Source organism: Melopsittacus undulatus, chromosome 4, assembly GCF_012275295.1.
Source record: "Melopsittacus undulatus isolate bMelUnd1 chromosome 4, bMelUnd1.mat.Z, whole genome shotgun sequence".
NCBI lineage: Eukaryota > Metazoa > Chordata > Aves > Psittaciformes > Psittaculidae > Melopsittacus > Melopsittacus undulatus.
Window position 1 is genome coordinate 24,801,109 of NC_047530.1, and position 17,509 is coordinate 24,818,617.

The 17,509-nt window shown below is 38.0% G+C and overlaps 1 protein-coding gene across 9 annotated transcripts in view; it reads right to left on the reverse strand.

The window, feature by feature from the left end:
- Positions 1–17,509, reverse strand: part of EML1 (EMAP like 1) — a 133,904-nt gene that overhangs the window by 38,096 nt on the left and 78,299 nt on the right. For 6 of the 9 annotated variants that reach the window (XM_031049402.2, XM_034062234.1, XM_031049399.2 and 3 more), the window contains exons 3-4: positions 14,240–14,372; positions 5,085–5,219 (exon numbers count right to left, since the gene is read on the reverse strand). In XM_031049402.2, coding sequence (XP_030905262.1) covers positions 5,085–5,219; positions 14,240–14,372 — 268 coding nt within the window. The remainder of the gene's footprint in view (positions 1–5,084; positions 5,220–14,239; positions 14,373–17,509) is intronic. The other 3 variants (XM_031049406.2, XM_031049405.2, XM_031049403.2) reach the window with 1 other exon arrangement.

Genomic DNA, 17,509 nt, shown 5'->3' on the forward strand with positions numbered 1-17,509 from the left:
TCCGAGTAAGTCTCATGCTCTGCCAGTGAGGAGGGACACAGGAAGCTGGGATGAAGCAGAGACAGGACACCTGAGCCAGACTAACCAACGGAGTATTCCATACCACACAGCACATTATGCCCAGTATATAAACTGGGGGGAGTTACCCAGAAGGCCCAGATAGCTGCAGGGGTTGGGCTGGATACCAGCCAGCAGGTGGTGAGCAAATGTATTCTCTCCCTTTGTTATTTCCCTCATCATTATTATTATTGGTGGTAGCAGCAGTGGTTTGTGTTATACATTAGTTACTGGTCTGCTTTTATCTCAACCCATGGGAGTTACATTCTTTTGATTCTCCTCCCCATCCCTCCGGAAGTTGTGGGAGAAGAAGGGGAAGAGTGAGCGAGCAGCTGCATGGTTCTGAATTACTGTCCGGGCTTAAACCATGACATCCTTTACTGTGAGGCTGGTGAGGCACTGGAATGGGTTGCCCGAGGAAGCTGTGAATGCTCCATCCCTGGCAGTGTTCAAGGCCAGGTGGGACAGAACCTTGAGCAGCATGTCTAGGGTGAGGTGTCCCTGTCCATGGCGGAGGGTTGGAACTAGGTGATCTTAAGGTCTTTTCAAACCCTAACTATTATAAGATTCTATGATTTCTTTTGCCTTGATTTGACAGTTACACTGAGAATAATACATTTACTTAATGATAAAACCAAAACAACAAAAAAATTCTACTGATTCCACCCATCAATTTAGCAACTTTTCATCATATCAGTATTAATCATGCAACGAAATTCATGCTTCAAGCTGGTGTGCACAGCCAATCTCATCTATATAAATAGCATAATGTGTTGCTATTGTTAACATCAAGACTAAGGTTTTCTCTTATGAATGAAGATATTTATAGAAAATAAAAAGCTTTATAAGATGGAATAGTAGTCAGAAATGCTGCCATGTTAGAGACAGAGAGTCCCTAGCTCTGAACAGACCATGCTGACTTATTCAAGCTAATCAAGTTAATGCGAAAGACTGATTCGTGTCAGTAATGAAACAAATCGTGTACTTTCTAATTATGCAAACCCTAACCACACAAAAGCTCAGAGTTCTGACTAGACTTTTTCATTAACTTGAATCACCTCTTACTTATCTAACCCTTCAGAAGGCTTACCTCTGGCTCATAGCTGGGACACACCAGAGTAGCACAGGATATTACAGAAATCTCCTTACTCCTTATGCTTAAAGCTTCTAAAATAGCTTTCTATAGCATAATGGTTTTGTGTAACAGGCTACAATTCTATATACTTTGAAAAACAATAATTTCATGATTGCCTTTTCAGATTACTGGCATGCATTTTGCTTTAAGCTTCATCTAAAGATCCAAGGCAGAATATCTCAAGTTGGAAGGGACCCATAAGGATCAATGATACTAATAATAAGGCTGTGAGTAGATGGTTAGCTAACTCCCTCTTCCTCTTTGATACATACATAGTTTTAGGAAGACAGCCTTAGCTCTCTAGATTCATACAGAATCATGCCCATTTCTCTCTAATCCCATGACTCTTGCTTTATATTTTGAGTGGCCCAGCCTCAACAGGAAACATGAGGCAAGTCTTTAGCTAACCTCTTCCACAGGTTAAGGACACTCTTGGAGGAGTTAAGAGCTGTGGTGTTGAACACCTTGAGGCTAATGCATGACAGAAAAAAGGGAAAACTCTCTAATTACACAATGATTGTTCTCATAGTGGCACCAACATCACTAGGCCCAGCTAAAGTAATCTAATACATGCTCTTGATTAGCTCCTTGGGATACTTGCATATTATGTAAGGACTACATCACCTGTGTGATGGACCTCTCCCTTCAGTCCAAAGTAAGTGGTATCTGATCAGTGTTGTTGCTCAACCATTTGTGGCTTAAAAATTGCAGAATGACATAACCATTGGATTTCTGTTACAATAGTATGAAAAAATTAAAAATGCTTCTCAAGTACCGTAATCAACTTTGGAGCAGAAGCAAAACCATTTTGCAGATCACTATTATGTCATAATGTTATTTCTCAGCTACTTCAGAATCCATTTTTCAAGGGTACAGTAGCTCTATGCAACTACTAGAAGTCTTATCTTTCCTTAATTTAAATGAACAGCCTAATTGATGTTTTCACTTTGTAGTAGCTTTAATATACTACTAATTTCAGATAATTATCACCTTACATGGGTAGCAGGAACTCAGGGATATCTTCAAAAAACAGCTTTGGCAAAGCACTGTGTTTGGATTTTGACAGGTATATTTTCCACTGCACAACACACACAGAATTCACCTTCTGGGGACTTGATCTAATGAAATTTTTTATAGAAGATAAAATACTCAGAGAAAGGACACTGCAGGATCGTCATATGCTTGTTAAAACTTCTTCAAAAAGCTACAGGAAATTACTACAGTAAATTGGAAATGTAATGACATTCACCACTGGTAGGTGAAATATTCCTGTTCATATTCCAGAAACAAGTTTACCCTTCAGTCCTGCAGAATTCAGTCAGCTTATAAAAAGCTCATTCATATGCACAGACACACAATACCAGTAAGATTTAACTGTGTCAATTTTTAGTTTGTATAAATGTTACATTTTCCTCAGTTATAATTTTATAACATTTTGTCTGATGGTATTCTTAATTTTTCCATTATTCCCATCATTTGCTGAGCCTCTCACAAGTTTCATAAGCTTTGCACACTTGCTCTCTTGCTTCATAGCTGAAAAAAATAAGCCAGAGAACAAACTATTTAATACTGTAATCACCAATATTTAGGCTGTCCATTAGTACACAACAGCTTCAGCCACTCCTTACATCAAGCAAAAATACTGAAGGGATGAAAAGAAAGGGATGCTCCATGCCATATCATTGGCTTATGAGCAGCTTAATGACTCCTGTGATGGCACTAATGCCCAGACAGAACAGGTAAATGAGGTTATTATGTGATCTTCATTAACACTGTGTTTCCATAGTCACATCATCAGCGAGACAGCAAAACAGTACCATCAACACTACTTTTTGCATAGGAAACTGGGACAGGACCAGCTAAACAAAATAGCAAAGACTAACAGGGATTACAGGAAAGAACCAATTGACCAATACTGACAAACCTCAATAAATCACCTATTTGTTCAAGACCATCCTAAGTCTGAAACCCTTGGACAAGCATCATCAAAGATACACAGAGATAGCCACCACTCTATTCCATTTCTATGGTTAGTACTTGCATGGGAACATGGTTTCACTAAGGGGAAATCCTGCCTCACCAATTTGGTGGCCTTCTATGATGGGGCTATGGAACTGATGGACAGGGGTGGAGCAGTTGATGTCATCTACCTGGACTTGTGCAAAGCATTCGAGACTGTCCCACATGACATCCTTGTCTCTAAATTGGAGAGACATCAGTTTGATAGATGGACCACTAGGTGGATAAAGAACTGGCTGGATGACAACACGCAAAGAGTTGTGGTCAATGGCTCAAGGTCCAACTGGAGACCAGTAACAAGTGGTGTCCCTCAGGGATCAGTGTTGGGACAGGTCTTGTTCAACATCTTTGTCAGTGACATGGACAATGGGATTGAGTGCACCCTCAGCAAGTTTGCTGATGACACCAAACTATGTGGTTCAGTTGATATGATGGAGGGAAGGAATGTCATCCAGAGGGACCTTGATATGTTTGTGAGGTGGGATGACACCAACCTTAGGAAGTTTAACCATGCCAAGTGTAAGGTCCTACACCTGGCTGAGAGCAATCCCAGGTACAGGTACAGGCTGGGCAGAAAAGAGATTCAGAGCAGCCCCATGGAGAAGAACTTGGGGGAGTTGGTTGATGAGAATATGAACATGAGCTGGCAGTTTGCTCTCACAGCCCAGAAAGCCAACTGTATCCTGGGCTGCATCAAAAGAAGCATGACCAGCAGGTCAAAGGAGGTGATCCTGCCCCTCTACTCTGCTCTTGTGGAGTACTGTGTGCAGTTCTGGTGTCCTCAACATAAAAAGGACATGGAACTGTTGGAACAAGTCCAGAGGAGGGCCACGAAGATGATCAGGGGACTGGAGCACCTCCCATATGAAGTCAGGCTGAGAAAGTTGGGGGTGTTCAGCCCAGAGCAGAGAAGGCTGCATGGAGACCTCATAGCAGCCTTCCAGTATCTGAAGGGGAGCTACAGGGATGCTGGGGATGGACTCTTCACTAGTGATAGGACATGGGGTAACAGGTTAAAACTTAAAGAGGGGAGGTTTAGATTGGATAGAAGGAGGAAGTTCTTTAGTGTTAGGGTGGGGTGAGGCACTGGGATGGGTTGCCCAGAGAAGTGGTGAATGCTCCATCCCTGGGGGTGTTCAAGGTCAAGTTGGACAGAGCCTTGGGTGACATGGTTTAGTGTGAGGTGTCCCTGCCCATGGCAGGGGGGGTGGACTAGATGATCTCAAGGTCATTTCCAACCCTAACTATTCTATGATTCTATGATCTCCATTTCTCCTTAGTTTCATGACAAGACCAAGGTGGTCATGCCCAGAGACTTGCTGTACAGCAGTCTACATGTGGGAGGTGGTGAGTGATTGCTTTCCATCACTTGTTTATTCTTCCTCTTTCTCTCACTTATTAAACTGCCTTTATCTTGACCTATGAGTTTTACCAGTTCGGCTCTTCCTGTTCTCTTCCCCCATCCTGCTGGGGAAGAGGGAGTGGCTATGTGCTCCTTTGCTACCAGTTGGGGTCAATGTACCACAACCAGGAACTTGAAGAAGTACATGTCAGGAGCTTGTACACCACAGGAAACCACTAAGATAATGGAAAAGACCATGTGTAATAATCATGAACTTTTCCAGGTAACTCAATTTTTCTCACATTGTTTAATGTTTGGAAATTAGGCAAATAAATGTCATCTGAATTTGAAAACCTATTTCATCTGAAATGTTTTAAAATATACTTTTGTCCAACTGTTGGAGCTTAAAAAAAAAAGAATAAAAAAGCTCCCAATATTTGCAAAACTAGAGAAGCTAATTTCACTAAAGAAACTGCTTTCATTATCAGGGCAGTAGACAGAGAAAGGAGATAGATATTTAGATAACATTACCTTTCACTGTTCTTTTTACCGCTAGATGAACTGCTGGTGGATCCAGTGCGGTTGCGACTCCCTTTGGAATCTCCATAGCTTTCCCTCCGACCGCCTGGGGACACACGCTCAGTTGAACTGGTTCTCTTAATGGTGCTAATAAAAAATGGAGCAAGTTTTACAGTAGCACTTGTGAAACCACTTATGTCTACAGCAAATATTTTTGGAGAATGTATCAAGGAGAATGCTGACCCTAAAAATAACCACAACTTTGATTTTAATCATAACTTGATTTGTTAAAAAGAGTTTTGCTGAGTACCTGGTGCAACAAACATACTGCTTTTTCCTTAATCATGAAATAAAAGACAGGCTAAACCAGTATCATAGAGTAAGTTTCAATACCTATTTTCCATATTGCATTTCAAATCTCTGAATACTATTCCACTTTTCTGGACTTTTGGACTTTCTTAATCAGAAAGTGAAAGATTTAAAAAGAAAACGTATTACCTGACAACTCCAGGCAGACTACAGAGAATGCCAAAAGTAGGCCAAAATTTGACCCCCAGCAAGCTAACTTTGTGTCTTCATTCAGTATCAACTGTTCTTTGGTTCAAAGCTAGCTTTAACATACACCAAAGTGCAATTAATGGTGAACAAGCCTGCATTTTTATTAGCTTGTCTAAAAAGTATGCTTCCTCCTTACATGTATGACTAGATTTCCCACATCTCCTGACAAGGGATTTCTCAAAGGCTTAAAGCTTGCCTTGTCTCTCACTCTTCAACCATCTTTCCTGCCAAGATAGCTATCAGGGAGCTCTTGTATGACTTTATGGCACCCCTTAGACATCCAGCCTTCTCTAATGAAAAAACACGAGCCAAGAGAGAAGTATTACTTACTAAGTGAAAGAGAAGCCCACTCAGAGTTTAAACCTAATAGGAATAAATTATTGTGGTTACTCTTTAGTCCAAAGCACTTCTCCCTAAAGCAGTGCTTCCTAGGACAGGGAGCAGTTAAGGGCAAGGCCATGAGATGCATGGTGCTTTTTACTGTGGTGCACTCCATGTGCAGTAGTGAGATGCAGGCAGCATTACCCAGTCCGAGGCAGGAATCATTCCCCACAGCAGTGCCTGAATTACAGGACTCATTACTCCTTACCCCAGTCCTGTACTGTTTTCTCCCTTTCAAAGAGCAGAGCAGAAACGTCCTTTAACCATAACATCCCAGTAACTAAATGACCACCTTCAGCAGCTCTCTCACTCCAGAAGCCATGGACACCAATGATTGCCTTTCAAGCTCATACCCCTCTATCTGAATCCTAACCTCAAGCTCACTCCCTCTGTGAAAACGTCAGTTCTTTCTGTTCTTGCTCCTTCAAGCCCCAGTCTCATTCCAGTCACCCCTGCTACCAGTTCCAGCCAGCTCCGCCTTGACCTCCATACACCTCCAGGGATGCTTTGCTTACTGTAAGACTCATTTCAAGCATCCCTGAGGACTATTCCAAAGCTCCACATTAGCCTCTAACAACTCTCCCTACTCTGTTATCTCAGCCAGCTTCTCAGGCTCTGTCCACTTCATATATGGTGTAAGAGAGGCATTGGCTCTTCATAACTAAAAGAAATGAGATAGACTTTTCTTTTGAGTAAAGAAATTATTCAGCTTATCAAATGTACACCACCACTGATACACTTTAAAAAAGGGCAAAACCAAATTAAACCCAACATATATATTCCCGCTCCCTCATGTCTTTTTACCAGCATGGTGAGAAACACTTCAGCACCTCAGCTGAAGCTCAGTTACAGAAACTATGGGAGTAACAGAATCAGAGTATTTCTGCAAAGCAACTTCCCTTCTGAAAGGAAGCCCTCATCCAGGGTAAGCTCAACAGAGCAGGCACATGGTAAGATGAAGCTCAAGCAGCTTGATAAAAAACTTTCTGGAACATGTGATGGTAGGCCAGACATTGAGTGTTTCATTTTTGTGTTAAAATTAAGCATGATTCAAATTATTAAGCTGATATTTAAAAAAATAGTGTTTCTGTGGAGAGAGCAATGTAAGAGAGCAAGCAGAATGCGAAGTTACACACAGGCACAGAACAAAATACATTCCTAGGAGAAGGGAAAAGGCAGTAAAAAGAATTCTGTCTCTATTTCAGAAATAAGTGTCTCCTGCACTAGCCTAACATCATCCAAGTCATCTCAATGTCAAATGCATGAAAAAACCTCCTCTAGTAAATCAAATAATATACTGTTAACATTTAACTGTTTTCCCTGCATCTTGTAACATCATCCAATTTAATATTACTCCAGTTAAAAAAATGAAGTCTTGATACTCAGTTTTTTCAAGTAAACATGCTTTATTAGCCTTATTAGCATGAGTCCTTGCAAAAATATCTTCTCTGTATGATTTTACAGGATCAGGCCTTCATTTTGGCATCTTTTCCTGTTTAAGGAAAAGAGTAGGCAATATCAACCTACTCTGAAATCAAAATAAGGAAATCACCAAATTATACTAATGTTAGGAAAAAATTTAAGTTACAGAAGCAATGTTAAACTAATTTTAATGTTGCTTGGGTTGGTTTTTTTTTTTATAGCTACCAACATTTAGAAGATGAACTGGTGGATAAAAAATCCTGAATGGGTGGGACTAAAGCTTAGAAGTGCAAAGCTATCTTCTTTATGAATAATGAAGTCTCACATCAGTGTAAAACTAATTTTACCACAAGAACAAAATTCTTTTAAACTCTTTTGGCTTACATCCATTACTGCTTAAACTAACTAGGAATGCTATCTTCTGACAAATTTTATTTTAAACTCTCAACAACAACAATAGCCCAGTGACAATTATTAGCAGGTGGTAGGAAATGAGGATCATAACTCCATCATACTAACTCAATTTTGGTGTATACACATTTTGGTAGCTGTAGTGTTAAACACCACTGATTATATCCTTGGCTACAGTAGAAACACTGTCATATGAGGAGGAATTTAAAATGACGGAAAAATAGTCATTTAACTTACAGGTCTGTAACACTATAACTGGAGTCCAGCATTTGGCTTCCACTTTAGTGATACGAAAAGAGAGCATTTTCAATTATTTTAAAAGATAACATTTGGTATCACAGTTTTTAACTTAAGACAGCAGTGTGGTCTAATGAAACACCCTTATAATAAAAGTTATGTTAGTTATGGTACCTGCATTATGTCATGCTAAAATTATCAAAGTTTTGTAATGTATTTATCAATGATGAGAATGTTTGAAACATGTACTTCTGAAAATGTTAAAAATGGGAATAACAGTTACAGTTCTACTATGTTAATGCTTGTTATTAAACCAGACACTTTCTATGTGGTTAACTGAAATGGAAAGGAAAAACAATAGTTTTGTAGTGTTGAAGCTCAGTTAAGGATCCCTCACCTTAGAGCAGGCTTTTTCAGTTTGCATGCATTGAGAAGATTCACAGACCTGCTTAATCCAGATTGAGAGGTGCGTAAACAAAGCAGAATAAAAAGTGAATGCAACAATAAAATGTGGAAACAAGACATTTAAACCAAACTTACATTAAGAGACATAACTACATGCTTTCAAGATATGAAGTCATGTGCAAGAGTAAACACAGTGCTTATTGACTCAGATGTTTGATCATTTCAAACCATACATTTAAGAACACCAATGTATCTTTGAATGACAAAATCTCAGCAATGCTGCAATACACCAACCATTTGTAAAGCCACTCAAAACAACAAAAAAGAAAGTCAAAGAGGCTAGCTGAAGAAACAAGACAGATGATCTTGCTAGAAGACAAAGACTATTAAAAAAGCAACAATAAAGACAAGAAAATAAATCCTCATATATACATACATATAGCACTGCATAGCATGAATGTTTCAGACGGTTGCATTACTGAATCGTAGTGAACAAATCTGGCCACAATTAAAATATATATATACTGAAGTTATATTTAATTTTGCCAATTAAAAAAAAGCCTTTTAATAAATTAAAAAAACAGCACAATCATCTTAAGACAGTAACTGACAATATTAATATTTTGAAACTTGTCTAGCTCTCTTTCTGACCCTCATTTAAATCAATTAGAATAAATTCAAGAATAACTTACGACTTTAATTTCATTATGCCTTTGAGCAAAATGCACTAACAACTTTAATTGTCAGAGATACGGTGAAGTGGCATAATAGCTCTGCCACTCAAAGTTCAGTGGAGAGGGATTTCCTTTTTAGTTTACATTCTGTTTATTTTAAAACATTTTCTTTGAGAGTTAAGTGTTAAACAGGAGACTTAATTGAAGGTTTGATATAGAGTCAGTGTATGTGCCAGTTACAAACCATCACTACCCCCAAAACAGAACACAGAACATTAATTCCAGGCAACTGAACAATTTCTTAGGGGCCATGTGTTTGGAGTTTAGAAGATCAGGAATTTATCATATTAAAGTATTTTATTCTCCCTACAAACAAAGCTCTTTATGTTTTCTTTGTTCCAGCTTATTCCTTTTGATCTTCATTGTCAGAGTTTTGCATCATTGTACTACTTTGCAATCTGCTGGGGGAGAAAGAATGACTGATTGTCTCCTTTTGAAAGGCAAAGTATGTGTTAGCCTGCAGCCTGCAGCAGCATCCCTACTGGGAAAGGTACTGTCTGCATTCTCCTCCATTAATTTTTTTCTTTCTTTTTTTCCCCCTCAAACTCTTGGAAACAAAGCTATCCTAGATGAGTCACAAACCCCTAGATTTTATTAGGGAACAAAACATTACTACTGTGCACTGGCCAAATTCCAAAGACAAATTTAGTGTTCAGCAGTGAACTTCAAGCCATATTACATGCAAAAGAAAGGGGGAAGGGAAACTTTTGCTCACAATACACAAAGCTCATCTCATTCTGAATGAATAATTTCAAATACTTATTCTAAGCACAATGTTTAGAATAAAATTATGGCAGCATTTGAAAGCTGGTACTCAAAATACCTTATACACTTCTACAACAAAAATAGTTGTAAGTTTAAAATCAAATCCTCTGAGCAAAGGCTTTTTGCAAAGACTATTGGAAAAACTTTACAGAGGCAGGAAACTCTCAGTTCTCCATGTCAGGTGATTATCCAGCCCATCACAAAATCACGTCACCTCTGCATTAGCTGCCTTGCATCTGGAAGCTGCCCAGCTGTTTTCACAGGGCACCCAGGTCCTGAGTACGGCAGCACCTGCTGGTGCTGGATCAGAATTTTTTGTCCCAGTATCACCAGCCTTTCTGTCTCGCATTGTATCACCACCATATACTTTTATAGTCCAATTCACCTATGTTTTGGATTTGGGCTTTTGCTCTATTCAGATTATTTCATTCCTTCCATAATGTGGATAACTGGGTGCTGACTATATGAGATCTGAATGCTGAAGGAGAGTTTGGTGCCCTTGATTCTAATTGAAGTCAGAGTCAGTTGAGGTTACCCAACACTCTGCAAGATCTGGATCTAATTATCACATTAAGCACTGTAACAACCTACTGATATTCAGAGATACATGGTTTACATATGGAAAACCAATATGCATAGAGGTTAAAAGATTTGCATAAGGTCATTGAGAGAATATGCAGCAGAACACAAATAAAAGCCTGCTAGCTCCACCCTTTCAGCCTCGAGCCTTTTTTATAACCTCCAATTTTATATTCCTGCCAGAAGAAGTCATTTCCATTTCAAATATTAAATGGGAAATCAGAAAATATAGTGACCTCTGAACTGCATCTCCTTGGTAATCCAGCAAGGCAGATAAACCACATACCAACCTGTGGGTTCAAATGAGTTAACCAACACATTTAAATACAGCTATTGTATGAAATGAGATTGTGTCTGCAGACATACACCCAAGTACATCTGTTTCTAAGCAGAGGAATGTATGGATGCAGTCAGTCCGATGCAGATTATTTACATGTATTTATATAAATACACATGACATACTGTTTCAAGGGCCAGACATTTCAATAGGACATCACACACTTCCTAATCCAAATGGTGAAAATAGCAGAGAACAGAGGAATCTGAAGTTACTTGTTTGTAACTCCCCTTTTCATAAGTCAGTTCAGTAAAACATTTAGGAAGGACTCCATTCCACCTGGATGTTTGCATGTTTTGAAAATATGGTCACAGGTAAGAAAAAATTGAAGATGATATTTTCTACTGTAGTAATCTGAGCAGATACTTGTAAACCAGAGGTTTAGAAGATGACCTGGGGGGTTTGCATGTGTGTGTGTGAGGGGTGTGTGTGTGATTTCTTACCTTTTTCTTTTTAAATTTTTCTATCACTTTTCAAATTTTACCGTTTTCATATTTTGATTTTTTTTTTCAATTACAATCATAGAATCATAGAATAGTTAGGGTTGGATAGGACCTTAAGATCATCTAGTTCCAACTCCCCTGCCATGGGCAGGGGCACCATTCTGCATCTATGTTGTATAGGAAAACTATTAAAATTATCTAAGCAGAAATTAAGTTTTAAAACAGCTGCTCTGCCACATTTCTATATTGAGGACTAAAGAACACTTACACTACAAAACAGCAGCAGTTTTGGAAGCAGTATATATGAAAAGAGCACTATAAAAACATGATTCTTAGCAGAAATCATAACTGAAAAAAAAATATTCCAAATTACATTCCATCTATAAAGTGTTCAACACTGAGTGAAGATTCTAAAACAAATAAACAAGTCCTACACCTTAAAAATAAAGAAGCTATTTGATCTTGCTGATGTATTTCCATCACTGTTTTATGCATACACACGTACAGCTCCTGAAGATAAAACAGTCCAGTATAAGTACAAAGCATGAATGAGTTTATCTTAATGGATGCAAAATGGATTAATCTATTTGACTATTTGTGAGAAAGCTATTTGGAGCACTCAGTACATCATAGAATCACAGAATGATTTAGGCTGGAAGGGACTTTAAAGATCATCTAGTTCCAACTCCCCTCCCATCTTTGAATACTGAGTATTTGGAGCATGATTTACTATAAAAACATGAAACCCCATCAGTTATTTTAATGTTCATTATCAAACGAGAAGAGTAGACATTAATTTAACAAAAAACATTTTGTACAGTAATTCATTGGTGGGGTCCTCACCATTTTACTCTCTTCCTCATGAGGTATATTTATAGGCAAGGCACAGAAATATATTTCACTCTAATTTATAAATAATAAAATTAAAGAACAACATTTGCATACTAAAGCCAAATCAATATAGTTTTTTACAGCATTTGAAGAGAATGGGGACTCCACAGCACCTGGATTTATAACTGCTGTTTTCAGGACATGGAATAACTCCACTGTCTTAAGCACTCTTTAAGAGTCAATCTATTTAAGCAAAAGTGCCCATTTGTATTTTTTCTTTTCCAAAACCAAATATACATCTTCATTCTGTAGATTTAAAGCACCTTCAGTTTAGCTTCTTCAGCAAGGAGAAGGATAAAGTGTAATGAAGTAACATTAGATCCTTATCCTGTGGAAGACTCTCATACAGGATCCATGACAGTGCAAAAATACTCCCTAAGGATGCTCCCTAAATATTTTTCCCCCAGCACTCCAGGTATCCAGACTGCATACAGATCAGGTGGAAGGCCTGTAGGGTGTCATTTATCTACAAGGATCCTGATCTAGGATAACACCTACAGGCTACAGCAATACTTGGTGGACCACCTGAATTATGCAAAAGACACTCCTACTACAGGAAGCACAAGTATGATCTTGACCTGCATTTCATCCACCCTGCTCTGCAGCAGAAAGCCTTATGCTGAACTTTACGGATGAAATTTGAAGTCTCAGAAATCACACCCTCTATCCACAAGTAAAGTATGCCAATGCTTGTGCTGTCTCATATGTTTCATAATTACCACTTGTAACTTCATTATGAGAATGAAAAAAAAACCAACTTGTAAAGAACAAGTTTCTTTAAGAATTCAGCATATACAAAATACCATTCCTTCTTAAACACTGATTTTGCACACATTTTCAAAATTCTGATAATATAATTCTGATAACAGTATATATGCTGTTCATGCAGTGTGTACTTTCCTCATCTTAAGGGCTGATGAGGCCAACCTGCCAAAACCTACAGCTGCAGTGAGCCCAGTTCATAGGAGCTCAAAGGACTTTGTGTGACAAAAATAAATAAGGCATTTTCTAGTTTTGATTGTGCACAGCACAGCTTCTCTCTTCTCTGCAATAAGAGAATGTGGAGTTTCCTGGAAAATCAGTTCCCTTCATCACAGTAACAAAGAATGGCATATCTTTAGTCACCATCTCTCCTTTAAGGAAAAACTCGCTTTACAAAAGAGACCTCAGATCTTTAGACTAATGCTCTCATCTCCACAACTTGCCCTCCTCAGAGCTGACGGTATCATCACTACAAGAAGCTGAGGATGACACACAACAGTGTAAAAAAATTTAAAAAACCCCACACTATTAGCTTATACAGGCAAACCATACAGCAGATTAGAACCTCAATAACTGTCACATGTAACTTGGACTTGCTGCACCCAATCCACCTCAATCCCGTAACTCAGATCTATAAAACACCTAGCCCACTTAAAAACAACTACACACACAGAGCAAATTGAGAGAGAGCAGTAATTTTTAAAAGGATTTAAATACATACTAAGGGTAAGATATCTAAAGATGGATGTTTTCATTTGCATAAATATGCGTTAGGCATGGAATTTTCCTCCTCCCTGAGATGCTTCTAATATTGCACACGCAGTTTCCATGATAAATTTCAGTGAGAGAAAACCAAAGGTAACATACTGATTTGTAATGACAGCAATTTCTCTAGACTATATATTTTCTATCTACTAAAGAATTCTTGTACTACATTTCACGTCATGTGCAACAGCACAGTAGAAATGCTTTGTTTTCTATATGCTCGACCGTATTAGCAAGAAAAAACAAACACAAACCAGTAGACCAAGCATTATGCATTCTTTCAATATTTATGGGAAGACCTAAATTCTAATTCTAAACAAGTAAGTTTAAAGCCTCTTAGAATGAAATCCAACTCTCCTTTCAAAACTAAATATATAGACCATTGCTCTGCAAGTAAGAAAATCCACACATCTGGAAGCTTAAAAGATGAAATATACCACCAATCTTGCAATTATAATGTTTATGATTGATGCATACCTTTTTACTGCTGGTGATGCAGTTTCCTTTCTGGCTCCTGATGGGGAAGGTAAAGAGCCACTTGGTTTCTTTGGTAACACATTTCCATTATTAACAGTAGTCCTTAAAGGCAGGGTTTGTACCAGTGGTCTTGCTATAAAACAAGCATAAGATGGAGTCATTGTTTTAATTTGCCTTCTTTTTTACCCCAAACAACATTAGAATATTTTAAAGTATCATTTTAGTTTCATTATTGCCTAATTCACCATAGACGAGGAATATAACAAAGAGGATTTTTATTAATATTAATCATATCAAACCAATCATCTGCATATGGCTTACGCACGCCAGTCTATAACCTTTCTCATCTGTAAAAATCTATCATAGCTCAAGGAGCTTACTGGCAAATGCAATGGTAGTCATCACCACCAAAACCAATCCTGCTCTCTTAAAAGACCGTCAGTCTCTTGCCCTCCTGGATAGAATTCAGAGGACTGATAGAAATGAAGGCAGGTTGGCATCCCAGAAACTCCTGCTCTTCACCCCTCAATGTTCTTGCAGGTTTTTTCACAAGCAAATTATCTATTAAGAAATCCCTATTCCCCCTAAATGTCTTCTTTCAATGAATGTAGGCTTATGTTTGACAGAAGGAATTTTGCCGTTTAGTCACAAGTAATTGAAATCGGCGGAATAGTAGACTTAACGAGCTGACATTATCTACCTAAGTTCTTCTGATCAAACATTGGCTCAAAAAAGCATATACATGTCATACCTATAATTAATATTAGGATAACAGAAAAGTCCCATTCAAGTACATTAGAAATTAGTTACAAAACAAACAGTGGTTAAACCTGCAAGCAATGAGTATAAACATGAAAACTACAGTGGACCATAGCCTGAAAACAGACACAAACGTGACTAGTGCTCCCTCTACAGCAGGGAAGAAAGCTGGAATAATTTGAAAATTCATAGAACTTTGAATTCTAAAGATCCCAAAAGTCTCTGGGCTCAGTGAAACATCTGAGAGAAGGCAGCAGTCACAAGTCACCTAAGGAACATAAAATTTCACTGAAGTTGGAGAAGATTGTAGAGAGAATGCCTACAAATACTCTTTAAAAACAGACTGCTGAGGATAAATAACCTAAAAAACTAAACTGAAACATTAACAGATGGATACAGTCCAAAGTTATAATATAACTCTTAATTGTAGCACAGATGGCAAGCATTCATTGACTTGTTTACCTGAAGTTTTCATATATGGAACTAAAGAAAATCGATGTGAAAGCCTGTGCCTTGAGAAGATTAGGTCAGTAAATACAGGCAATGCAACTTTCAAGACAAACTCTGTCTTGAAACTTTGTTAGAATATACACTTACTTGTTACATATTCATAATTTACTTGTTCAGAGGAAAGAAATTTAGAAAACAATTTATAAGGAAATATTGCAGGAACAAGGTTTATTTGGCTTAGAAGACTGAAGGATGACAGGAAAACAAGATCAAGACAAGAAAGAAGAAATTTTTCTCCAGGTTCACTGAGGATCTGAGAGCCTATAAGCACAGAATATCAACAGAGTGAGACAGTATCGATCTTACCAAGGATGGGAAGAGCAAGGGCTCTCTGATTTTATGGGAAGCTTTACAGAAAGGCTAAACAAGACTGAATTCATGGTGCCCTTGAGCCCTGGTTTCCATGATCTATTTTAGAAGACTAATGCTATCTTTAGAGCTTATACAAGACACCTAAAATCTACCGTACTTTGGTTTCTCATGTCTCTCTATTTTACTTTTTGGTTTTAATCAAGGGATTCAGACATCACGATCCTATCCACTGCTACAGCATTCATTCTTCCAAATTAAATTATTTCTGTAGTTTAGTGATGGACAGTCTAGTGCTTGTTTCCTAACTAATTGCTGCAAAGTCCTAATTAATCTGTATGTACAAAAGTGATTCTGTTGCATACTACAGATTCACAGATAGCTACAGTTGAGTGGTTGTGGATATGTTTCCTGACAAGATCTCTGTAGCCCACAAAACTTTAACAAGGCTTTGAGATCACAAATTAGAACAACAATTAAAGTTAAATAAACAAGTAATTAAAATGTTTTCCTTCTTTGTACTTCTATTAAAAAATGCCTACTAAAAAGTAAGCTGGAATGAACTAGCTAGAATCTGTTTACTCTCCTAACCTTAGGAAATTGAAACTAGCACCAGCTACAAATAACACCTGCAACCTTTAACAGAGGTTTTGGTTCAAATCCAGCACCGACCCAGAACCCACACTTCTGGAACTAGAGATTTAAAGATCTAGTCCTATGGTCAGCTACTGTAGAAAACAACACCATGAATCTCTCACATGGCACACAGAAAAACTGTACATTATTCAATTAATCCACTATTTACTCTGGAGCTGCTTAGTTTTACTTACAACAGCTAGGTCACACCAATGGTAACTGACATAACAGTCAAACTCCAAACATGTTATTGCTGTTAGAAGTCAGTAAGTGGAACAAATCAGTATTATTACTTTGTCAGTAACATGTATTTTGGAAGTTCCATTGCTTTGAGGTCTTACCTGTGGTAGTGGGACTGACATGTTTATCAGCCTCAGCAGCAGCTTTTTTAATCATACTCTGATCTATGGATTAATAGGGCTGTTAAGTTTACAAACAAACTAATAATTGCAAAAGGAAAGAACAACAAACACAAGTAAAACAAAGGCAGGAAGCCATACTGAACTCCACCAAGTAACTGAATTAAATAAGGAATGGGGGAGGAAAAAAAACAAACCAAAACAAACAAAACCCCAAATCACCATTAGTGAGGGAGCTCCACAGACAAGATTAAGCAGCCTGCTTTCCACCATGTTGCTGTTTTTAAGCTGCCTAGCTCAAGTCTAGAACAAGAACACACAAAAAGACTGACAACAAGCTCAAACTTTTCTCTATTATAGGTTTAAGAGGCTGATACTTGAAATACAGAAATCATTTTTAAAATCTGAAGTACTCAAAAATGTAGTCTTCTGTCCCATGAAGCTTCTTGTTCCAGACTTTAAACAGTACATTGGGGATGCTGTTTTCCAAAGGCACAAGCTTCCCCTGAAACACATACGTTTTTAATCCTGATCTATTTCAACTATGATCAAATGAAAGAAGTGATATACAATATGCTTCAAACCTGTTTTTATAGACAAGATTTTTGTGACACACTGAGATCAACTTCCATTTTTTACAATTCTAAATGTGGAATTAGCCATTTAATGATAGATTGAGTCCATGGAACTTAAGTGG